Raw genomic sequence first — 25,018 nt, forward strand, 5'->3', positions numbered from 1 at the left:
ACCATCTCCAACATCCCAATAAAACCGCAGAAAGGCACCTGGAGACAGGGAGTGGGCTTCAGGGGTCTTTATTAAATGATGCTTTAGCCTCAGTCTGTCAGAGATTGGGAGGGGGGTGACCCTATCCCCCAGGTTGTCCCAGACTTGCTATCTTGGAAGGAGGAGGCAGGATGTCTGCTCTCCTCCGAGAACAGCCTGGGAAGCTGGGCTGGTGCTGGGTGAGGGCCAGCAGAGCTGAGATCCCCACCCTCCATCCTGGGGGAGGGGCCACGGCAATCCTGGCCAGTGACCCACCCACAGCCCCACTCGCTGCTCCATTCACTGTCCTGAGCTATTCATGATCTCTGCTCCCACAGTCCTCTCCACACCCCAAGAGCTAGCCCCATGCTCAGCCCCACCAGGTCTCCAGGCCTGGGGGGGGCGAAGCAGGAAGCCCATCAGGATTAGGGCCCCTGACGGCAGCCTCAGGAGGCCTCTCCTTTCTCTAGTCAAGGGGGTGGTGGCCTCAGACTGCACCCCCTCTTTTTACTGGCATCCCACTGTTGCAGCACAGCAACCAGGAGCACAAAGCACGGTGACTGGGACCGGTGGGCACAAGAACCCTCACTGGCACACAGGCCAGACCGCCCGCAGCTGCTGGTGAGGCCTGCTCCCTGCCCTGGAAGCTGGCAGAGGCAGAGCAGAGTGGGGAACTGGGTGTGCAGCCCCAGCAGCACGGGAGGGATGCAAGCCCGGCCCCTGCCAGGGCAGCCAGCTCCAGGCCCCTCTTCTTGAAGAGTCCCCAAAGCCCCAGAGCTGCCCAGGCCCCACCAGGGGAAATGAGAACGGGTGGTCTTTGAGGGGAAGGGTCTGCAGAAAACCACCCGGATCCCTGGTGCTACCTCCTCTCCCCCAGGACTGGGGGGTCCAAACTCCGAGCCCAGCCACCCCGTCTTAGTGAGGAAGGGCCTCTTCTGCCAGCCCTCCCCCTCAGAGGTCCAGGAATCACTCCGGTGAGATCCAGACACCCCCGCCTGCCCCGCCTCTGGGGACGGCAGGAGGGTTGAGGCAGGAAGGCTGACTAGGGGCCCACAGGCCTCTCCTGCTCCAAATTCTTTCCTCACTTCCTGACGTCGTCTTGGCAACAGGGGGCGCCCACCCTCCCAGCTGGCTCCTGGGCCCTCCCTCAGCCTGTGTGCAGCTGGGCTTCCTTCCGGAGTGCGTGCGGGAGTCTGTGTGGGGTGACTACAGGTGGTGGTCCCAGCAGCCAGAGGGCAGGAGAGATCTGGAGTCAGCCCACTGCAGGGCTTGGGAATCAGGCTCAACCAATCTCCTTCCACTGCTTGTAGAAGTCCAGAACATTCTTGATGTCCACACTGGCATGTGCAGCGGCCTGCAGGGCTGCCTGTGGAGGGGAGCAAGAGAGATGGGTGAGTCTCCTGAGCCATGGGACAAGTCGCCGAGGGGAAGGGGTGCCTGGAAGGTCTGAGGAGGGAGCCTGCTCCGGTACCCCTTTCCCGCCCCAGGCCCCGCTCCTCACCCTCTAACCCACCTGCATAGGGCCCGAGAGCACGCTGGGGTTGTCCAGTGGAAGGCCTGTGATGATGGTCACCATGCCACCTGGGTCCTCCTCACCTGCCCCCTGGGCTAGAGTCAGTTGTTTGCAGCTGTCCAGGATCTTATAGAGAGTCCTGGGGAGGAGAGGAAGGTGGCCAAGCCCCGGCATTAGCACAGCTAAACACCAGGATTCCCAGGGCACAGGGGAAGCTAGGGATGGGGAGGGCACCAGTAGGGAGCAAGAGCAACCAGGCAGCCGAGGCAGGAGGAAGCTGGCACCGGAGGATGTGCCATGGGGAGTGGGCAAAGGCGCACTGAGGACACCAAGCCTCAGCATCTCAAGGCCCCAGGGAACCGGGTGCTGGAGCAACTCCTTCCCCCAAGGGGAGACTTGCAGGAGGCCCCGGCTGGTCCTGCACCTGAGTCAGAGTTCCTTGGCCCTGTCCCCTCCGGGGAGTGGCACAGAGGAGCGAAGCAGGCAGGCTATGAGGTTCCAGGGGTAGGGGCTGAAACTTTACCAGGCATCTGCATCCTGTCTCTTTAGCTTATGTCGCTCAAAGCTCTTCCCCACCTCTTTCTGGCAGCGAATGTACCTGCAAAGAACACAGGAGAGTGGAGGTGGGGGCACAGGAGCGAGGGCACTTCACACAAAGCAGACATTGTGGCTAAAGGGCCCAGCTCTACGGGAGCAGGAGGGGGCACTGCTCTCCCATCACAGGTCTGCTGGGAGCCATTTCCAAGTTTCCTGGCCGCTGGCTCGCCTTTCTTCCTGATAACATCAATTCCTCGGTTCCTCCCAGGGTAGGGAGTTGGGAGGGGAGAAGTAGATGCTTTTCAAGTCAGGGCTTCTGGAGACAAGGTCCAAACAAGTAGGCTTTGTACAGCTTCCTGGCAGATGTGGGGGTGGGGTGGGGTTTGGGGGTGTCAGCTAGCAGGGAGGCCAGGAAAGGCCTGTGTGGGCCGAGCACCTACCTGCTGCGGTCTGATCACCGTGGCTTCAGTGGGAGGTGGGAAGCCCCAGGCAGCCCCAAGAAAGCACTGCCACCCTAACAAACCTGATCACAGCCCAACCCTGTGGCAGGAGAAACTCTTACAAGGTGCCCACAGCCTGGGGCTGGGGTTCGCTCCCTTCTCCCCGGAGATGCTGATCTCATGTTCGCCCCAGAGGCAAATGGACAGCAGGTCAGTGCCCCCCAACTCCCCCGCAGCCCCCGACCCCTCCAATCACCCTCTATTTCTCTATTTCAGCACCTGAGACCTTGACTTATTAGGTCTTTGGTTTTCCCTCCCCAGCAGTGAGCACACTGCACAGGGACTGCAAGTGTGTGTGTTTTGTCCACAAGTGAAACACAAGCATTTGCTGAGAGACACATACGGGGCTCAGCACAGGTCCAGCGGGCCTGCACTCACCTGTTTCCTTTTTTAAACTCTGCCTCTAGGTATCGGATCCCATCCCGGGCCCCTGGGTGTTCCTTCTTCAGCAAATCCAGGCCATCAATCACTAGTGGGCAAGGTGGGGGTGGGAAAGACAAAACAGATGAACTCAGAGTGCCGTGACACGGGGCTCTCTGCAGGAAGTAGCTGAGCTCCTCCAGCACACACTGCAGGAAAAGAAGGGGCTCCTGAAGTCCTTCAAAAGTATAACCTTCTGCCAGTCATGTACTTGGCAATTTACCAACTGCTTTCATTTAGATATTCTCCCGTTTCTCCCAGAAATCTTGTGAGTCAGGATTTAAGAGATCATACCCATTTCACAGATGAAATGACTGAGGTTGAGTTGGAAGCACTTGACCAAGGCCACTGTGTATAAACTGGGCTCCAAATAAAGGTCTCTCAATCCCAAGCCCAGTTCCTTTTAGCCATCTTCCATCTGTCCTCCCACCTCCCCGTATGCTCACCTGTCCGTGGGATGATGACAATGAAGCGGCCACTGGTGGCCAGCTGGCGGATGATGGGGAGGTGGTGGCAGAGGGCCTGGGTGTCAGGGACGAGGTAGGGTGACATTGCTGACTGGGCCTTGGGCTGCTGGAGGCTCCCTTCCAGCTGAGAGACCTCGAGCTGGTGAGAGAAGGCACAGTGGGTGGAGCTGTGTGGGCTCCACAGCCTGGCAGGGGGAAATGGTTCTCAAAGGGGCTCTTATAGGGCTCCTCCTGCTGCCCCAGGGTCAGGGGACTCCTTCTACCAATGACCTCGGAGGCAAAGTAGACAGAAACAAGGGTTAAAGTAAAGAGAAAGAGAAGAAAAAGAGGCAGAAGTGAAAGCAGCAAGGCGTCCAGGCTCTGTGAAGAAGGGGCTTCGGGAGGCAATCGGGGAGGCCACGAAGGTAGTAACCTGGGCAAAGTGGGGGGCCACAGGGGGACAGGGGGCTGCAGCTGGAGGGGTGAGGGTCTGCCAATGGGCCTTAGGCAATAACCAGATCAAGAGGAGGAGGAGCACCTGAAGTCGTAGCTGGGCCATGTCTCTCATAAGCCTGTTCCGCCGAGCTTCTTCCTGCGCCTACAAGGGAAAAACCAAGCGCTAAGAACCAAGTGCTAAGCTTGGGACGAGGAGCTGAGCTGTGCTCCTTCCCCCAGCGATCAGACCAAGGAGAGTGCTGGGTCCGAAGCAGGATGGCTCTCTATGGATCCTGCCAAGTGAGAAGAAGAGAACCACGGGAGATAAACATGGCCACTCTGTTCCAACACCGGAGGGAGGCAGCAGACAGCGGGCGCCGTCACGGCACAGGGCAGCACCTGGCTGGGCCTCAGGGTCTGCGCTCTGCCCTCTGCCTTCTCCCTCCCAGGGGATAAATACTATCCTTGCACCCCATTTCCCTGCCTCTATCACCATCCAGTTGCCAATTTCTTTTTAATACATTTTTACTGATTTCAGAGAGGAATGGAGAGGGAGAGAAAGACAGAAACATCAATGATGAGTGAGAATCACTGCTTCCACTGAGGATCAAGCCCGAAACCCAGGCATGTGCTCTGACCCGGAATCTAACCATGGCCTCCCGATACATAGGTCGACGCTCAACCACTGAGACACACTGGCCAGGCCACTTGCCAATTTCTTTCAAATCCTGTTTCAGCCTAGACCTACCATCCTGAACCACATATCCAACTGCCTACTTGGCAGCCCCATCTACTCCTCAAAACCTGCTCCTCTTTTTAGTGTTCCCCAACTTGGTACGTAAACCAAGTCAGAAAGCTGGGGTGGCTGATTTTTTCTTCTCTCTCAGCCCCAGCAGTTACTGGCTTCCCAGTCTTGTTAATTGTACCTTCTAAAATATCATTCAAGGCCCGACTGGCGTGGCTCAGTGGTTGAGCATCAACCTATGAACCAGGAGGTCACAGTTCGGTTCCCGGTACGGGCACATACCCGGATTGCGGGCTTGATCCCCATTGGGGGTGTGCAGAAGGCAGCCAATTGATGAGTCTCTCATCATTGATGTTTCTAACTCTTCCTCTCCCTTCCTCTCTGAAATCAATAAAAATGTTTAAATATATATATATATCACTCAAATCCTTCTGCACCCCTCCATCTCCACTGCACAATCCTAGTCTAAGCCAGCACCTCCCACCCTTGACTATTATAATCACCTCCGTACTGGTCTCTGCCTCTAATCCAATCCATTGTTTCTGCCTGTAACCAAGGCATCTTCCAAAAACCATCTGATATCCCATCAGGGATGGCTCTGACTGAAAGTCCTTTGATGGTTTTCCTTTGGCTTCTGGGTGAAATAAAAATTCCTTAATCTATATATATTGGTTTGACTGGGAGACCGGGAGTTTGATCGCTCGCTATGACGTGCGCTGACCACCAGGGGGCGGCTCAGAATGAAGGAAGGCCCTGATAGGCCCTAATTGATCGGCCCTAATCACCAGCTAGGCCTAGGGACCCTACCCGTGCAAGAATTTTGTGCACCGGGCCTCTAGTATGGTATAAAAGATGAGGCTATGGATAGGAACTTATCCTAAAAGTTATGGGGAGCCACTGAAGACTCTGTGATGAATAAAGTGGCATCAGCGGAGTGGTGCTTTAAAATATGAGTGTGGCCCTAGCTGGTTTGGCTCAGTGGATAGAGCATCGGCCTGCGGATGAAGGGTCCCAGGTTCGATGCTGGTCAAGGGAACATGCCAGCTTGATCCCCAGTAGGGGGCATGCAGGAGAAAGCCAATCAATGATTCTCTGTCATCATTGATGTTTCTGTCTCTCTCCCTCTCCCTTCCTCTCTGAAATCAATAAAAAATAAAATAAGAGTGTGGCCCAGCCAGTACGGCTCAGTAGTTGGGCATTGATCTATGAATCAGGAGGTTAGAGTTCGATTCCCAGTCAGGGCACATGCCTGAGTAGCAGGCTCGATCCCCAGTGGGGGGCGTGCAGGAGGCAGCTAATCAATGATTCTCTCTCATCGTTTCTCTTTCTCTCTCTCTCCCTCCCTCCCTCTCCCTTCCTCTATGAAATCAATAATATATATATATATATATATATATATATATATATATATATATATATTTTTTTTTTTTTTTTTTTTTTAAAAAGCTGAGCACCACACCAGCTTACAATAAGAACAATTTCAGACTGTCCAATTCCATAGCCTTGGTGCTTCCTCATCTATAAAACGAGGATGCAGCACCCACCTCACAGGACTGCTGAGAGGGTAAACGAGAGGTCACATGCAAGCCCAGGTTTGCACACAGAAAGCTCTCGAGAAATGACAGACGGCATGGCAATATGACAATGACCACACTGATGCTGCTGCTAGGGAATAAACCCTTTGGGTGCAAGCCTGAGACTCAGGCAGAGCAGGAGGCAGCCCCAATAGGTAATGTGGCCCATGTCCAGCTTGGTCTAGGTGTCCAACACCGCATGAGAGGGGCTCTCAGATACTCCCTGCCCCCCAGGATGAGTCTTCAAGAACTTCAGGCTAAAGGAAATGCCTGCAAAAACTTCAACATTTTTTGAAGCTGTGCAACTTCCCCATAGTTATTTTTGTAACCCCGTGTTTTCCCCTATGGAACAGGAATGAAAGCCTTAACACAAAGGGCTTGTTTTTAGCAAATGTCCTTACTTTTAAGACAACAAGGAAGGGAGTTTCTGGGGAGCCTGTACCCCTTCCCAGACAGGCAGACCATCCGCAGGAAGGGTGTGCTCAGAGAGGTGGGTAGGGAAGCCTGGGGCTAAGGAAGGAAGAACATGGGCTTGCCGAGCCACGTGGGCCATGCCTCCCGTGCCAGACACCACTACCCCACTCAGCTCAGGGAGGACAACACAGCCCAGGACTGTGCAGGCCCCACTGCGGAACCCAGCCTGTTGTTCACAAAGTATCAGCCTCGCACAAAAAAGGTCTGCCTTGTTCGGGGCTGTAGCCCCGTGACCAGAATACTGACCAGTCTGACACAGAGCAGACTCCCAATAAATATTTATGGAATGACTTACTGAATGGAAAAGCGGTAACATAGGCCACTTCCTCCGGTCTGGACTCTGTGGGATGGGATCAAGCCTGGGATGGGAGGCTTTCTGCAAGGTGTCTGATACCAAGATCCCTCTATCCCAGGGTGGGAACCGTTTTTCTGCCAAGGGCCACTTGGATATTTATGACATCATTCGAGGGCCATACAAAATTATCAACTTAAAAATTAGCCTGCCAGCCCTGCTAGGTTTGGCTCAGTGGATAGAGCATCAGCCTGAGGACCAAAGGGTTCCAGGTTCGATTCCGGTCAAGGACAAGTACCTCAGTTGCAGGCTCCTCCCCAGCTGGGCCCTGGTCAGGGTGCATGCAGGAGGCAACCAATTGATGTGTTTCTCTCACCTCGATGTTTCTGTCTTTCCCTCTCTCTTCCACTCTCTCCAAAAATCAATGGAAAAATATCCTCGGGTGAGGATTAAAAAAAAAAAAATTAGCCTGCTAAGCCTGCTGGTAGTTTAGTGGCTGAACTCTCTCTCCCTTCCTCTCTGAAATCAATAAAAAGTATATTATAAAAAAAAAGCAGCCTGCTATATTTGGCCCAACATTTAATTAGCGCACTCCTAATGCCTTGGCAGGGCCAGACCAAGTGATGTCGCAGGTCTTACATGGCCTTCCGGCTAGACGTTCCCCACCCCTGCTCTACACCTTTCCGTTCCTCAGTCTTCATCCCTCGGGAAGGGAAGGGAAGGAGCATTTGCTGTGATAATGTGCCAGGTGCCTCACAGGTACTATCATTCCACCTTCACAACAACCCCCGGAAGCTGATTCTACGGTCCCCAGTGACTCCCTCAGTTCACAGACACAGAGGTGACAGAGACGGCCCTCAACCCCCGGCAGTCTGCATACTGGCCCAGGGCCATGCGGCCTCTGCTCCAAGCAACTCTCATTCCTGTCCGTCAGCCATCCCTCAGGCCCCTCCCCTGCCTCCTCTTTCCCTAGGCTCAGTTTCCCCAACCCCAAGCACCACCTTCTTCAGTCAAGGGCCACCAGTTTGAGGCTCTTTCTCTGGTTTCTCAGTGAGCCCAGGGGAGCAGAGCGGACCTGGGGTGGGGCGGACTCACCATGCGGAACTGGGCCTGGGCCTGCTGCAGCAGGCTCTCCTGCTCAGACTGCGCAGTGCTGACGAAGATGCCGACCTCCGAGCTGAACTGCAGAATGCTGCCTTGGAGGCGGGCGACGAAGTGGCCAAAGCTGCGGATGCAGCAGATTCGCACGACCGACTGTGAGGAGAACACACAGGAGCCCAGCCCAGCTGAGCAGGGCTGCCCTCGAGGGCTCCCGCCCTCCTGCCTCCCTCTGTGCCAGCCACCTCAGCAACCAGTGCTCCTCGGAAAGGCTCACGGTCTGTGGGGTGGGGAGAGGAGCACCGAAGCCCAAAGCCTCCAACTGCCAGACGAGGAGCGAGCAAGGAGGGCGAGGAGACTCACAGGACCCGAAAACCAGGGCTCGGGCTCAGAAGAAAGAGCCGGGGCACTGGGCTGGGAGTGAGGAGACCCGGCTTCTAAGGCCAGGCCACCTCTCTCCTCTGAGTTTCAGTTCCTCAGGTGTAAAATGAGGGACTGAACTACATCAACATTCCCAACTATTTTCTTATTAGCAGAACCCTCCTTCCAACAAAAATCTTATCTGGAACCTTAAAGCATGAAACAGACTAAAGCCCAACTGCTCTGGCTACAGTGGGAGCCACCGAAAGGTGTGTGTGTCAAGCCTGGGAGGCCTGTCTGCTTGGCTTCCCTCTGCTGCCCCCAGATGGCCCATGGAGTGACACAGATTCAAGGGCAAAAGTCACTGCACTAAGTGGACAGCGTGTGCCCTCCCAGCTCTAATTCTCTTAATTGCTTGTTCAATTCAGAGAAGGATGGCGCACAGTAGAAAGAAACTGATAAAAGATTTCAAAGCCCTAGTAATTCACTTGTTCTGTCCTCTACAAAGATGGAAAAGGGGAGGAAGGCTTGTTCTACAACAGGAGACCACCACCAGCAGACCCAGGACAGTCTGCCAAGAAGGAAAGACAGCTCAAACGACTTACTGATAAAGACTCAGCCTGTAACCCCAAGGACACTCGCCCTGCCTAGAATGGGGGGGGTGGGGGGGGGAGGGAATGCTTCCCTGCCCGCTCCAATTCTGAGCCCTTGCTTTGCTGCTGTGTCTGACTAACAACCCAGCTTGTGGCCTGAGAAATAATGTCCTCACCTCCTCTAAGCTGCTGAGCAGGGGCCGATCCGTGTCAAAGTTAAAGCGTCTGTGGGCAGCCCGGAGGGGAGGCAGGTTGCGAAGTGCCATGTCCTCTGGAAGCAGCAGGCTAGAGGGGAGGTCAGGCAGTTCACAACCTTCAAGAAGCCCATGGACCTCGGGACACAGGGCTAGGCCTGGGGAAAAGAGGACACATGAGACCACTTGCCCTGTGGGAGCCCTAGGCAAAGGGACACATCCTTGTTTGGAAATTCCCAGGCTAATGCAATAGGGCACACCCCTAGGACAGAATGGGGGGAGAGATGGCAGGAGGAAAGGAAAGAGACAAACACATGGGACTGTCAGCGCTCTAGAAGCCCAGAGCTGGAAGGGCTGGAGGAACAGAGCAGGTGGGGAGAACCAGGAGGCCTCAGGCTAAGGCCCCCTGACCACAGGGCAATTAATCACATTAGGATGAAAGAGAGAGGAGGGGCTCTGGGGGAAGGAATAACCTTTGGGTGAGTCCAGTGGTAAGAGAAGGTGGAGATTTCCAATTAGAAGATGGTAGGAGGGAACAAGCCAGACAGATGAACTCTGGAGGTCAAGGTCAGTTCTCAATGACCAAGGCACCAGTGAGGCACCAGCGACTGGGGCTGGCCTCCAGGCTCCCCTCACTCTGCTCTTGCCCTCTCCACTGCCATCCCCAGGGAGCACACTCCCTGGCAGACCAGGCCACCTGCCCACAGTGGGGCAGTGTTGGGGCGAGAAACCAGAGAGGCCAAGGCCACAATGACTGCTATGTGTGAGGGAGGCTTGGCAGTGAATCCCATTAACCTCCTTACCCCAAGGGCCAGGTTACCAGGAAGGGGGATGGGCTTCGAGGGGCCAATGAGGGAGAGGGGAAAGGAGAGTAGTGCCAGGGACTCACTTACCAGACTCTTGGAGTTCGCCAGCAGCTGGCAACAGATTCAACAACACGGAGAGGCGGTTCCACAGACTCTGAGAGCTCTGGGGAGAGAGGCAGAAGAGGCCCTCAGCCAGGGCGTGTGGGGGATGGCAGTGAGCAAGAAAAGCATGCCGAGAGGCCTGCGCCCAAGGGGTCTCTGGAAGACGTGGGAACAGGGAGCTGGTCCCGTGAGGAGTGCAGGAGCCCATTGAGCCTTGCTGATCTTTACCACCAGCGGAGCGGAAGGTTTCCCAAAGAGAAGGCAGGAGACCAGGAAGGACTCTCTGGACCTTGGTGTGTGTGTGGGGGGGGGGGGGGGGGGGGCGGGGGGGTCAGAGCATCTGAGCACTTCTCCCTGTCTAGCACGAACTCTCACCATGCCCACTGGGACACTGCTTAGGGATGTGACCTCACATCTCCATCTTACCACACCTCCCTCAATGACAATCAGTAACTAAGTAACTAAGCTGTCATCAGGCATAAGCACACACCACTGTCTCATCTAGGGCAACCTGCAGGGAGAAGGGACCCACAGGGCAGGTGTGCTAGGAAGGCAAAGCAACACTGAATAAAAGCCTCCGGGCACTAGAGGCTCTTGTCAAGACCAAGATTCTGAACCTGAGAAGGCCGCCATTGCCCCAGCTGGCCCCCGAGCCATCAGTCCCTGACACCATTCCAGCTGCACGACTAAGCTATTCCCTAAGCGGTTGCCCTGCCCTTGTCTGGAACTCCCACCATTCCCATCTCTCCCATCCCTATTCAGATGCTCTCCTTTCTCGAGACTCTGAACACATCCTCTCATCAACATGAATCCCAATGGCAGGCACCACCTCTGGCACTGGAGAGACAAAGCAGAGTAAGCAGCTCTCTCACTTTCCCATCCACACAATCTGTATTCCAGGGCAAAGGTCAGGCCCAATCCTTCTCCTGTAGAAAGTATGAGAGCCCCCCAGAGAAGGGGTGCTTGGCAACAATTCTTACCAGACCATCGGGTGGGACTCCTAGGCCGCGTCCTGACACCCTCCCCCAACGCCCTAGACCTGAGGCGGCCGGGGAGACACACCTGTGCACACACAATGATGAGGTCGGGGTTGGTCCGGAGCCAGTCCAGGAAGACTTTCACAGCAGGAAGCAGGCCTTCCGCCATCAGGACCTGCAGCTTCTCCTGGATGCTGCGCTCATTCCGACAGGAGTGCCCACTGGACTCGCTCGCCTCTGACTCAGAGCCCTCCTCAGAGGCTGGGGTGGGTGAAAAGAACCGGGATGACTAATGGGTATGTGACAACAGGCTTCTGTTCTGTGGGGGGACTGATGGCTCTGAAGAATTTTGATGTGAAAGGTAAGGAATTACTTACAGACCCCTGCCTCATTTTTGCAGGCCCATAACTTTTTATTTTTGAGAGGAAAGGAGAAACATCGATGCGAGAGGGTAACATCAACCAGCTGACTCCTGCACGCTCCCTACCAGGTATCGAGCCCACAACCCAGGCATGTGCCCCCACTGGAAATTGAACAGGCAACCTTTCGGTGCATGGGACAATGCTCAACCAACTGAGCCACACTGGCCGGGCATTAGCTGGCTGCTTTTAAAGCATGAGCCTGGTGCCTTTTTTTTTTTTTTTGGCCTGGTGTCTTTTAAAATGATTCTTTTAGCCTCAAGCTAATTTGTGAGGCTGGTCTACAGCTATACTCAAAACAATATTTATGAAGCGCCTACTCTGTGCTAGAAGGCAGGGCAGATAGGAAGAAGCCGTAGGGAGGGAGAAAAGTGGCACAGAATTAAAATAACTACTTGTAACTCCTAGATCTTCAACTTTGTAGGTTGAACACGGAGCCTATTTCCTCATTTCTCTTATTCAGTCACTATTTCCTAGTCCCACCCATACACCAGGTACTGTGTTAGGTACCAGGGATAAAACATATACCATCCTGCCCTCAGGAGGCTCACAGGCTAGTTGGAGAGAGACAAAGCGATAGTTTCACTTGAGGGGGAAAGGGCCAGAAGTGTCCTAAGTGCAGAGGCTAGAGGAGCCCACAGAAAGAAAATCTAACCTAACTGTGAAGTCCCAAACCAAGTAACTTTCAAGCTAAAATCTATATAGCAAGTAAAAATTAGCCAAGCAACAGGCTCAGGACAGGAGAGGAAAAGTATGCTTCAGACCGAAGGAGCACCACGCACAGCAACTTGGAGGGACAGCATTTAGAGGAGGGATAGTAACTCTCCCACCAGACTGCTGTAAAAGTAAGACAATCCCTGAAGGAAGTCCAGCCTAGTGCTTGGCATAGAGTAGACTCAAGCAGTGCTCACTGCTGCTGCTGACTGGGTGTTCCCTCTGCAGGGAAGACACTCAGCAGGTAAGTCTCACTCTAATCCACTGGTTTTTCTAACTTTCAGGAGCCCTGGCGGGACCTGGGTGGCACCAGGCAAAGAAACCATAGCTGCACTTGTCATGTGGAGAGGCAAACCCCAAACGCACAGGCAGGGTGAAGGGAAAAAGGTATAAAACCATGAAGGAGGCTGGAGCTGGGAATGAGGAAGTGAGCAGGAGAAGGGTTCTCAGGAAAAAACTCCTGGCTGTGCTGAGGACCCAAGGTAAGGCAGCAAAGGTGGGTGAGAGGTGCTCACAGACAGTACTGTGGCCTCTTAGGTGAATGCTGATGGCACGGAGGTGTAGACAAGAGGCCCAAGTACCTGGCTCTGAGGGCTTATCCACATCCCCATTGACACAGGGCCCGTGGCTGGCCAAGGTGTGAGGGTCAGCGGTGGGCTGGAGGAGCAGGTTGCTGAAGGTGGGGGCCAGTCGGAAGCAGCGCTTGGTCTGGAACATCTGGGTGGACATGGCTTGTAGATTGCTGGCAATGCTAGCCTCACTGGGGCCCAGAGGGCCATTGAGGGACTCGGGAGCCTCTGACCTGGCCCGAGGGGGTTCCAGGGCTGGGGACCGTGTCCCTTCCTCATCCTCCATGTCTTCCAGGTCTGATCGGGACTCTTGGCTGTTCATTTCCGAGTCTGTTTCAGCATCAAAGGCTGTTCCCCCGCCTTCAAGACTCTTGTCGGAGCCACTGTCCGAGCCCTCACTGGCCCGGGCCGAGTCATGGCTTGAGTCAGATTCAAAGCCCTCACTCAGGTCACTATCATCACCAGCTTTGGGCAGGTGGCGGTGGCGGCGGCGACGGCGGAGGCAAGAGAGGCGGGAGAACTTCCGATTCTTTCTGACCTCGCCCACTTGAGGTGCTGTGGGAGGAGGCTCTTCCTCCTTCTCCAAGGGCTCCTTGGACTCTGGTTCATCTAAGGAAAGAGGTTGGTCAGGGGGGGCCTAGGGACAAACTGGAGGCTGAAAGCTGGAAGTAATCGTACACACCACCACCCGCCAAGCCGGAGTTCCCCTTCCTGGATCCGCATGCTCACATTTCCAGTCACATCCTCCCCCAGGCCTGTACCTGTGCCATCACTCTGGAATGCCGGGACGGGATTTTCCCCCTCTTCCAGCTCAGCCTGCAGCCGTATGTTGACATGATTGACGAGGTGAGAGAAGAGGGCCAGGGTAAAGGCAATGGCTGCACTGTACTGCTTGGACCCTAAAGCCAGGAAAGCCAGGCATTAGGGGCTCAGGGCCCTGAGGAGGAGGGGGAGCCATCAATTCCAACCCCATATCACCTATTCTCAATCCTTCCAAGGATCAAACTACCTCTCAAAGCTTCTAAGGTAAAAAAAAATTTCTCAGGTCTCTGCACTATTATCCTGTAATCTAGAAGGTGCCAGCTCACCTGGCACTTCCTCACATAAGCGTATCCTCTTGTCCATCTCATCCTCCCTGGCTTTGATGCCTCCACACAGGCTCCTCCCCAAACCCCAAGCACCTTCACATCCAGCCCTGCCTCTCCTTTCCTTCCTTCCAACCTTGTTCTACATTCTACCAGGAAAGTTTGCAGAACTGACCCTTGTGTCTGCCTGGGTCCTGGTCAAGGGTGTGTGTTTGTGACAGGGAGTGAGGAATGTGCAGTGCCTTGTTCATTCATCAGGAGGTCCCTTAGGGTAAGGCACCTTGTCCCTTACGCTCCCACAGCCAAGCAGTGCCACAGTAGTCAAAGGGCTGCTTGTGGAAGGAAGTTGATAAAGAAGAAGCTGCAGAAAAGGGTAGTGAGGATCCCAGAAGCCAGTGGAGGAGAAGAGGGACCCAGGAAGTTACCTGCTCTCTTCAAGCTGTGCACACCCATAAGGCAGATGACGACCATTTGAAAGATTAGAAGGTCCGGGAGGAAAGCGTATCCGCTCTCATACTCCTCCTCATCCTCACTGGCCAGGCTGAGGTTGGGTGAGGAGGGCAGGTAGAAGAGACAGAGGTTGAAGTCCTCCAGGACTGACTGGCAAAGCGACGTCAGCTCTGAGTCCACGGAGCTATGGAAGGGCAAGAGTAATAGGGAGGTTAGTGATGGAGGATGGGGCAGGAAAAAGAGAGTTGGGAATACAGGATTCCGAAAAAAGACTGAGGAATCCTGCAGGGAAACTTCAGAGCACAACAGGGGGACTCAATGCTGAGCTGCTCTCTAAAGCAGACAAAGTAACAGGGAAGGCAGGCACAAAGTGGAAGCGATGTGAGTGGGCTTCCCATTCAGTTGCTCCTTCAACATCCAACAAGAGCCCATTTTGAGCCAGAGGAAGAGCTGCCCAGAGAATGGGCAAACAGGGAGGGATGTCAAGAAAAGGCTAACTAGCTAGAGGATGTCCACCCGAGAAGCAGAATCCAGCAGCTCACTCCTCCTCTTTAAGCATCCTCCGTAAAAGAAGCTGTCATGGACGGGCTCACAGGACAGTTCCTGCTCATGCTCTCTTCCACTCACCTGCTTTTGGGCTGCAGGAGGCTTTGCAGATACATGAAGTTCACCAGCAACCTCTTAATGTCTTTACATCTGAAATGAGAGGAGCCCAGGGTAAATGCTGAGTGGCTCCAGAGTCCCTATGGCCCTCCTGCACCAAATGCAGCAAGAGCCCCTCCCTCCCACAGGCCTCTCACCGCTTCTTGCTGGGAGAGAGTTTCCGAGTCTCACACTTCTTCAGCTGGTGGTACATTTTGGCTGCCTTGTCAAACAGCCTCTTGAGGTTCCCATAGGCCCCCTCAAAGGACACTTCTGATTGGATGCTGAAGGAGGCAGAGGCAAGCTATTGAGTCTTGGCAGGGACACAGGAGAGATGGGGTGGATTAAGGTGGGGAGGGATGAAGAGGGAACTGTCACTCTGCTAAGGATTTACAAAACAATGTTTCTAGTAAATAAAGGCTGCCCCAGCCCCCCCGCCCCCCATTCCATATACACTCAGGGTGGAAGCTATCTCTCCTAATAAAGCACACACATACACCAACTTTTATCATAACAGCTGAGTGTCAGACCCAGGGAAGCTGGTCCCCTATATATCATCACTGTCACCTCAAAACACTGAAGCTCTACAATTCTGAGGTTCTTGTCCGAGGATACTTTGGTAACATTTCATCAACTCTGACAAATTTGTTTCCTTCTTTAAAACAGCAATCCTATATTTTGCATAATATAGTGGACAGCTATTTTAGCTGCCCAAGTGCCTACGAATCCAGGTGGCTGTATAAAAAGCAGCAGGAGTGTCAAGAGGCCCTGACAGGAGGGACCCCTCAATCTTACGATTCCCCTATTTCAGGCAGGAGCTAGAGAAGGGAGGAAGGGAAGAGAGAAAACGAAGCAGGGATGGTATGGCCAAGAAAACAGGGCTGGGAAAAGAGTGGCAGATACTCACCAGCGCAGGTAGCAGTACATGGCTTCCACATTATAGTACTTGCTGCCCGCAAGGGTGCCCAGCTGGTTGAAGGGCATTCCTGGAGAGAGAGAAGTCACACAGCTTGTAGCCACAATACTCACCCCAAGCTGCCAGGCCCAACTAAAGTAAGCATTAGAGAACTCTTGCGGGGGAAGAGTTGGGCTTGCAAGTGTCTAGGTGATTAGCAGCTTAATCTTATTCCTCCAGGGGATTATTGATTATAGACTCACTTCCTATTAGCCTATTCCTGCCTGGCTGGCCAAGGATTTCAGCACTGATGGGTCCCATTCCTTCAGCGGTAGCTGTGACTCTTCCAAGGTTGACAGAACTCCATGGAGCCTTCTCCCCGAACCCCACTCAGTTTCTCACCTCTGATATCTCCTTCCTCTAATCCCCATCTCTCCCTGTGATGGAGCCTAATCCTTTCTCTTCTTTTATCTCCTGTGGGGGCAGATGAAGTACAATCTCCTCTTTCTACACAGACTTCAGGGACAGGAAAGCCCTCTTCTCTCTTCCTCCTCTTCTGCCTCCCTCCTTCTTAGTTCAAGACTTTCCCATTTCTCTTCCCCTTCCATCATCTTCTGAGTGTGCAGTACAAGGGGGAGAATGCATAACCAAGGTGAAGTCCAAGAGAACTGAGTGAGGTAAGGACCAGGGGAATGAGTATGGCCTACCTGCCATCTCAACATTATCTTCCTCTTGGGAAATGATGCTGGCTGGGAGGCCCAGGCAAGGGTCCACTTACCAATCTGGGGAGCTACTGACAGGGCTTGGTAGTAAAATCTCTCAGCTAGCAGCTCGGTGTCTACGCCAGCTAATTCATTCTGATATCGTGCTGCAGGAGAGAGAGGAAGAGAAACACGATGATTCCATATTTCAGAACAACCTCCCTCACCTGGGAGTCCACTTGGAGGAGCTGAATAAGAGCCTGGAAGGAAGACACCTGAGCTAGGAGGCGGGCTGCTTGGAGCTCTCGCTCTCTCTCTCTCTAACTTCCTGATTTGAGAGAGAAAGAGAGATTGACTTATTGTTCTACCCATTTATGCATTCATTGGTTGTCTCTTACATGTGTCCTGACTGGAGATCGAACCCACCCTGGCATATCGGGATAAAGCTCTAACCAACTGAGCTACGCCACCAGGGCTCTCTGGCACAGCCTTTTTTTTTTCTTCTTTTTTAAAATTTATAATGAGGGAGAGAGAGAAAAAAAAAGAAACATCAATGTGAGAGAGAAACATGGATCAGTTGCCTTCCGTAAGCATCCTGACCGGGGACCAAACCCTCACCTGGGCATGTGCCCCGACTGGGATTCAAACCTGCCACCCTTCGGTGCAAGGGACAATGCTCAACCAACTGAGCTACACCGGCCAGGACTCTCTGGCAATCTTAAATGTGCATGACTAAGGGCGAATTATTCAATTTTCTCCTCCTCACTGGTAAATTCAAAATGTAAAGAATATTTAGTATGTGTAAAGTAAACAGGCTCTTCTTGATTATCTCTTGCCAATGAAAGCTACAGCATATGTAATTAATTGGAAAGACGTAAGATAACTTGGTTCTGTAACGCAACTGCTCAGTTCTAGAGAGGAGACATCACTACTGATCCCTGGTCAGTCTGATGAGAAACCACTGATTCGCTCTGTGGACCCTGCCTCTGAGGGCTCCAGGAGTGGGCTTGGGGCAGGAAGCGAAGCCTCAGGTCAACAAAAGATAATGCACCCAACAGCCACACCAACTGCCCAAGGAGGACCCTTTGTCCATTAGGACTTGAGACCCAGGAGCCGTAAAGAGACTACTTTTCCATTCTGAGAAATATTTGTCAGGCAAATAAGTCCTCCCCGAGGCCTGACTTCAATTCCTCTAAGAGTCCAGAGAGATTTTTTTTTTTTAAAAGGAGACAGGTAAAGCTTCCTAACACACTACTGAAACTGAGTTATCACCCTGGCTTTCTCAAAATTCAAAAACGTTTTCCTTCTTCCCGTATTCACTGATCTTTTCTAACTCACAGAAGAGCCGTGAAAAGAAGGAAACATTGTAAACATATGAAAAGGAAAAAGTTATCAGGCCCAAACTATTTCTGCTCTTAGAGCAAGCATGTCAAACTGAAGCAGCCTGAGCCTGTCCTGAGCCTAAACAGAGAAAATGAAAGGTTCATATACTTACACAAATCGCCCAGGTACACTAGACATCGGTGGCATGCCATCTGTGCCCAATCCATCTCCTTCCCTGAAGCAGACACTGGCTTCTTGCATCCTGAGAGAGAAAGGAGAGAAATTTATGAGCCCATCCCTCTTCCCCTACCTATGGGGAAGTACCTTTCCTAGGTGGAGGAAGGAACTCAAGAATCTCATAGGACGGAGAAGACACTCATCCAGGACATAGGTAGAGACACAAGGTTTGCAGGTAGGACTCCTTCACAGGACAGGAAGAAACTGAAGAGAAGGGCTAGGGTCCTCAATTTAGGATAGCTCCTGGGGAGAAGGTCACGTGAAAGGTCATCATAGGAAGGCTTCTTTCAAAAGGAAGAAGAGGTGAGGCTCAAGTGTCAGGACAGTTGTGGGTGCCCTGGGTGGAAGATCCCCACATAAAGGCAAAAGGTTTGGGTAAAGAAAGGAAACTTGCCCAAGAAGAATGGAATGTGACTGAGACCAAGGTAAATGCTCCTGGCTTCTGCCTAGGAGAGGAGGGCACAGAGGACACAGCAGCAGACTGCAGTCTACCCAGGAAGGAGACAAGGTGCGCTGGCCTTGCCTGAGGACGGCGGTGGCCGGGCTCTCGCCGCCTTGGAACTTCAGTTCAGAAAGCCTGAGCTTGTTGAGAGGGTTTCTCCTGTGCTGGGTACTGGTCTACGTGTCTTACAACATTAATTTAGCTGAGCTCACAGGGGCCCCATGAGGTGGGTAGCTGAGGAAAGCAGTGGCACAGTGGGTTAAGTGGCAGAGCCAAGATTCAAAGGGCAATCTGGCTCCAGAGACATCCTCTTGTCTACTCCACCTTGCAGCCCCTCTCCTGGGTGTGCAGTTCCCCATTCTGAAAAGCTCTTCCTACTGTTTTCTACAGAGACACCTCTTAGTTAGCTGAATGGGGAAAATGTCAATAAAAAACGCAACCTTCATCTCTGACACACAACGTCTATGGCCTGGTGAAGGCAGGGTCACAGGGCTGGGGGAGAGAAGGGAGTATAAAAAACAAAGGGAGTTGGAGAAAGAGGGAAGGAGCACTAACGGGTGGCCAAATAGAAGACAAAATTACCAACTAGAAAAGAAGGTATAAACTAACTACAGCTGCCAGTGCCTGAGATGGCTGAGAAGAGATTTGCATTATGTTGAAAGAATGTCCATAATATCCCCAACATTTCTAAAATTTTCAATACTTTCAAACACTGGGAAACAATCTCTGAAGTTCAAAGAAACAGTGCCAGCCAAATTCAACGGGGAGAAGAAAACAAATTCCAGTGCCAGACCTACTCTAGATCATTCCACCCCTCCTCCTCACTCACTCCGCACCAGTCCACAATCCCAGACCAACAGAGGTCTGTCTTTTCTTAACATCTTCACCCTAACCCATATGCTTGCTTGGATAAATTCAAACTTCATGAACCATCTGTAGGTCTTGCCAGAAAGCTTTCTGCCTGGCTGGGTCACAGTGACATGAACCCTGGGGGATAAGACCAGAGACAGAGGCACATGAACTGGTTCCTCAAGTCCACCTTCCGGCTTCACTAACCTATGAGGGGGTCGGTGACATGGGTCCAGTCGATGCAGCACTGCAGTTCAAGCTGGTAGTGGGACTGGATATAGAGAAGAAGATGCTGGTAGAAGCCAATACCAGCCACCAGGTGTGTCCTGTAGGCACATTCCAAGGTGCTCCGGCTGTGGATATGCTAGAGATTCGGAAAGGGAAGGGGCTGGCTAAGCAACAAGCTCAGAGTACTGCTCCCCTCTCCATAACCTTTTTCATCTCACTGAGGAAATAAACTTCTCTTCTTGGCTCTGGAACTTTATCCACATCTCTCAATCACAAATTACCCAACACCCTTAGAGGTCTGGGATCGGGCTCCCTCCTTCCCCAATCCTAATTCTACCTAATGCCCTTCCTCCTTTCTGACATCTCTTCCTTAGGGCCCCCATCTCCAACCATGCTCTGGCCCACATTCCTAGCTGTCTCTGCCTTCCGTAGCTTCTCCTCTTTAGACAAATTTCTTCCCAAGACCTAGGATCTCCCCTTACCTTTTTGTTAGTCTTGATAAGCTGGATAACTTCGTAGTATACCTTTCTCCAGAGCAGCTCCTCGGCCTTCCTCCCATAGTCCACTGGGTGCAGGAACATAAGCTTGACGCAGAGCTCACGCAGCCTGGAAGGGTGCAGAGGAGCATGAGAGAGACTGCCCATTCCTTGGTGAAGGACACAAGAACCGAGAGCAAGGAGGCATTTGTCAACACCCTACCCACAAATCTCTGGGCCCCCAACCGACATCCAGGCTCAGTCAGTATGACCCAGACAACAGTAATGCCAGAAGGCAGTAGGAATCCCAAAAGACACACAGGAGCAGTAAGAATTTGAATAAACTTCACTCTCTTCCCCTGCACACTTCTCTTCTTTCTTCTCTGCCTATTTGTCCCCTCATTTTCCTTTCATTGTGCAGTATGGCCAATTCCCCCAACTCAAATGCCACTCCATGGCACCAGTCTATTAGATGCAGAAGCTGAAAACAGAGTGAGGGATCCCCGTCTCCTCTCTTAGGAGGGCAGAGACTTCACAGCCCATTACTGTGCCCTGAGGACAGAGGTAAGAGAGAACATGTGTCTATGTGTGACAGGGTTTTCGATGACGAGAGACAGAACCTCTCCCAGCTTACTTGTTCCTCAGGCTCACGTTCTCTGGTTTGAACACTTCTTGATAAGCAGTTTTGTTACAAAGGATGAGGTCCAGTCGATGCACAGCCTCCACGACAGCCCTGCAAGGGAATACAGGCAAAGAGCCCCTCAGCCATGTGCATGGCCCACCTAGGATGCCAGGGCACTGACCCTAAAGGAGAAGCTAAAGAATTAGGGGTGGAGAAATGAGAACGTTGCAGGTTGAGCTCCGTACAAAACAAAATGAAGTCTCCATCTAGATAGAATAGCACCCTCAGGGGATAGCTGACAATGACAGAGACATTTCTGATGGTCACAACTGGGGGTATGGAGGAGATGAGTTGCCACTATCATTTAGTGGGTGTTGCTAGACACCTCATAATACACACGATAGTCCACCACAGTAACTATCCTGCCCAAATGTCAAGTGTCAACAAAGAGAAACCCTGTGATACGGGAAGGTAGACTCTTCCAATGGAAAGAGCATTGGCTGTGATCCTAGGCAGAAAATCTAGGGTTTGAACCCTGGCTGTGCCTTACTAACTCTGTAACTTTGGGCAGCAAATTACCTGACCTCTTTAAGCCTTGTTACCACATCCATAAAAAGAGACAAAATAATAGCAGCTACCTCAGAGTAATATTGTGAGAATTAAATAATTTATATACAGCACTGGTACATGGTGGGCATCCAATAAATAATGGTGGAATTAATAAATTATTATTATGCAAGGGCTTACTATCTCTGACAGAAAGGAAAGGCATTCCTAGTATACAATTCTGCCTTGGAATAGTGGGGTATGGGAAAGTAGGGGGGAGGGTTCCTGAGCTGCCTTATCTTAAGGTCTCCTGGATTCTGATGAAGGAATTGTTTAATACAGAGTCTAGGTTATGGAACCAGACTGCCTGGGTTCAAATCCTGGTTCTAGTGTTACCAGCTATTGGTCTTGGGGAAAATACCTAACTTCCTTATATCTCAGTTCTCCCATCTATAAATTGGGAATAACATGAGCACCTACTTTGTGGAGATTAAATTAGTTAATATAAAAAGCATTCATAACTGCCTCACCCATGGTTAAGTGTTCAATAAGTATAAACCCCCATCTTTCTTGTTGTAAGGCTGAGGAGGAGGCCCCAGACACTAACAGAAAGGCCAAGGAAACTCTCTGGACGGCTGAGAAGTGCCAGAGGTAGGTGTCATCTCTGGATGAGTAAAACCCAGAGAGTGACTGACAGCAGCTGTGAGAACAGATGAATCAGGCATAGCTCTGGACACAAAAGCAACCAAAACCCAAGAGTGGAGACTCCTACAACGATCCAAGATTGTTTCCGAATACTGAAACCTGTGTTCCTGGTGGGGGAGGCGAGCACCGTGTGGTGGTGCATGTGGCACAGCACGAAAAGCGGCCCTTTCCAGGGCAAAGTGGGCACCAGAGCCCAGCTGAGTGGGTGGGGTGGCAATCAGGGCCTTCTCACTGGCAACCTTGAGAGCTCAGCATCTCTGCAAACACCTTGTGGGCTGCCTAGAGCGGGGAGCCAAGCCCTTTCAGCCAGCCTGGCCCTGGACGCCAGGGCAGCACCATGCAGCCATCAGTGATTCACTCTACACCAGCTCTGTCCTCAGGGCAGGGGCAGACGCGTGCACGTGTGTGTATTTTCATGGACAGGCTCCAGAGCTCTCCTTACATTCTCAATCCAAAAAAATGTTAACAACCACTACTCTAAGTTCTAACTGCAAATTCTTAAACCTGAGAGCACTCAGGACTTCCTTCTCCATTCCCCATCAGACCATAAACTCCTCCACAAAAACTGTCCAGTGCCTCATGCTCTACTATAATCCCAGGCCAAGCACAGTGTTAAAAAATAAAAATATTTTTTTAGAAGTTAATTGGCCTAATTAATTGGTGCTTATATCCCTTCCAGCATCCCTTCTCCAGTTGCCTTTTCTTCTGAAGTGCTTAAACCATTTCAGAATTTCATTTCTGCAAACAGTTACACTATGGGAAGGTCCCAAATGTACTAAAGCTCAGAGTGACATAGTCTAACAATACCCTTATATTGGGCAGAGAAATCAGATCTCCCTCTTCCAGTTCCTTCCACCAATCACCACTGCTATAATAAAAAATAAAAACAGAGACCTGCTGCCTCACATTTCCACCCTATCAAAGCCAACAGCACACAATTACAAGCAGAGATACTACCCAGGTGCACACATGTAAAGCCTCGCATGCAAGCACGTCAGCTTCAATCAGTCAGTTCTGTGAAGGTAATGACTTAAGAAAGAACTACATTCGAGAATGATAAAAGGATGACCAGAGCCATTACCAAAAGCAGAAGACAAGGAATCCTGCAGCCACTGCCCACGCTCTGACAGGCAGCACTGACAGCAGCACCACAAGGCATACGTGCCACCCCCCAGCCAACTCCTCACCCAGGATTGCTCGGGGCAGCCCACAGTGGGACTGTTGGATTGGGTCACTTTTCTATTCTGGGAGCCGCCTATACTCCCCCGTCTTCTGATTTATAAAGCCAGAGCAGGCAGCTTGCCTACTCAAAGGGGGAAAAAGACAACATGCTCTTGACTCTTTCGCTGTCAAGAAGGGGCCAAGGGCTCTGAGGGAGGGTAGTCTTCTCATGCAAACAGTTCGGTTCAGTAGGGCCTGAGCCAAATGAAAACTGCACTCCCTCCTAGAAAGCAGAGAACTCAACCTGATCTCTATGTCCATTCTCTTTCGATCCAGTTCTACAGCCCATGTTCCAGATGCCTCACACAAAAAATCCTTGACCCCGGGTGGGAAGAGTCCCTATTGGCCTGTTCCCAACAGAGGGCTGAGGACTGAGGAGTGAGAGTGGCACTGTGGAAATCAGAAACCAAGAACGTAAGTTGCCTGGCGGAGGACTGTAGTCATGAGGCTGGGAGGAAGGCAGGAATCGGGAATCCCCAGGTGCCCTGAAATGGGCTCCCGTGACCAAAGAACAGTCTGGACTCGAAGTCCTTTATGGCCCTTCCAGTCCAGCACAGTCTTCAGGCCTTTCTTTTCATTCAGATTCCCAAAAACTAGAGCCATAAGAGGCTTCAATGTGTATCAAGTGGAAATCTTTCCTTTTAAGGATGAGGAAGCTCGGGCCCAAGGTCACACAGAGAGAGGGGGCAAGGCAAGGACCTGCACCTGGCTCTCCTGATTTCAGTTCAGGGCTCTTCCCAGGAAGTCCTACGCGGAGTTCTTAGCGCCATTCTCCTCCGGGTTTTTCTCCATCTCTGACTCCACCCTTTACCTTCCCAACCCCTCAATTCCCACCTTCTTACCCCAAATCCGCAAGGCTCGGTGCCCGCCCCGGGCTCACCGCGCACCGCGGAGGGGATTCCTCCACGTGCTTCCATCCAAACCTCCCACCCACCCAATTCCTTCTTTCAGCGCCAGCCCGGGTTACGGGGCCCCGCCCCCGCCCTCTCCCCCCGGCTCCCTCCAAAATTGCACCCTCCTCGGTCGCCCGCACCCCAGCCCCGCACCCGGGGACCGCCCGGCCAGAGGCCCCACCCCTCGCTGTCCCCTACTTCCCTCCGCAGGTGCACGCACGCCCCGGCCCCTCTCACCGGTAAAGCCGCTTAGTGTGAAGGACTTTTGCTTCGGGTTCGCTGCTCTCCCCTGCGGCGGGGCCTTGGCTCATGGTGCCCGGATCCGGAGATGGTTCCCGGTCACAGGCTCCCGCCGCCCACCGCTACAGCCGCAACTGCAGTCTCCGACCGTAGCCGCCACCACGGCCGGCCCTGCTCGGCCGCCATCGCTGTAAGGCGGCTGCCCGCGACAGCTCCTCCTCCGCCTGGCAAGTCTCGCGATACCGGCTGCACCTTTGCCGGCCAGTGACCTACTGCTACCAAATCTCGCGAAACTCATTTTCCCTCCCGGGAAGTTGCCCGAACTAACTCTGGGCAGCGGCAGCTTAACCTTTTTCCGGCTTCTTCAAGCCCCTTAAGAAAAACTTTATTGATAAAGCTACCAGAAAACGGACAGCGGACCCAGCTGAAACTAAGCGGGATGGGGTGGATGGGCTCATACTAGGAGCTAGGAGCGTGACTTGGCCTTGTCCCTGACAGTGGTTATTTAGTCCATCATTCTGCTCCTCCACCCACCCCCTACCAGTTGAACCAAGTCTCTTTCCGATTACTGGCTAGAGGGATTCCAAATCTCCCTTTTTTCTATTATTTAAACAAACAACAGAAGTGTATGTGAAAGTGTTCTTGTAAAGAGCCGAACAGAACATTAAGAGTAAGGC

At 52.5% G+C, this 25,018-nt stretch overlaps 1 protein-coding gene across 1 annotated transcript; it reads right to left on the reverse strand.

Annotated features, from left to right (window-relative positions):
- Positions 1-44: 44 nt before the first annotated feature.
- SMG5 (SMG5 nonsense mediated mRNA decay factor) lies at positions 45-24,572 on the reverse strand. Its single transcript, XM_079760804.1, has 22 exons — positions 24,339-24,572; positions 20,749-20,847; positions 20,121-20,244; positions 19,618-19,774; positions 18,055-18,144; positions 16,637-16,726; positions 15,871-15,949; positions 15,122-15,247; positions 14,949-15,017; positions 14,297-14,505; positions 13,548-13,685; positions 12,799-13,395; positions 11,170-11,345; positions 10,093-10,168; positions 9,182-9,357; positions 8,050-8,208; positions 3,973-4,032; positions 3,435-3,594; positions 2,947-3,037; positions 2,055-2,129; positions 1,532-1,670; positions 45-1,384 (listed from the first exon to the last, which is right to left on the reverse strand). The coding sequence occupies exons 1-22, from the start codon at positions 24,410-24,412 to the stop codon at positions 1,301-1,303; spliced, it is 3,048 nt and encodes a 1,015-aa protein (XP_079616930.1). The 5' UTR covers positions 24,413-24,572; the 3' UTR covers positions 45-1,300.
- Between the last annotated feature and the right edge of the window lie 446 nt (positions 24,573-25,018).

Source organism: Cnephaeus nilssonii, assembly GCF_951640355.1.
Source record: "Cnephaeus nilssonii genome assembly, chromosome: 21".
Classification (NCBI taxonomy): Eukaryota; Metazoa; Chordata; class Mammalia; order Chiroptera; family Vespertilionidae; genus Cnephaeus; species Cnephaeus nilssonii.

Excerpts from the sequence above, each read along its gene's own strand:
- SMG5 (XM_079760804.1), bottom strand. The coding sequence starts at position 24,412 with ATGAGCCAAGGCCCCGCCGCAGGGGAGAGCAGCGAACCCGAAGCAAAA. Across the intron at positions 20,848-24,338 it reads CACACTAAGCGGCTTTACCG|GGCTGTCGTGGAGGCTGTGC; the intron begins GTGAGAGGGGCC and ends ATTCCCTTGCAG. Across the intron at positions 10,169-11,169 it reads TCATCATTGTGTGTGCACAG|AGCTCTCAGAGTCTGTGGAA; the intron begins GTGTGTCTCCCC and ends CTCTCTCCCCAG.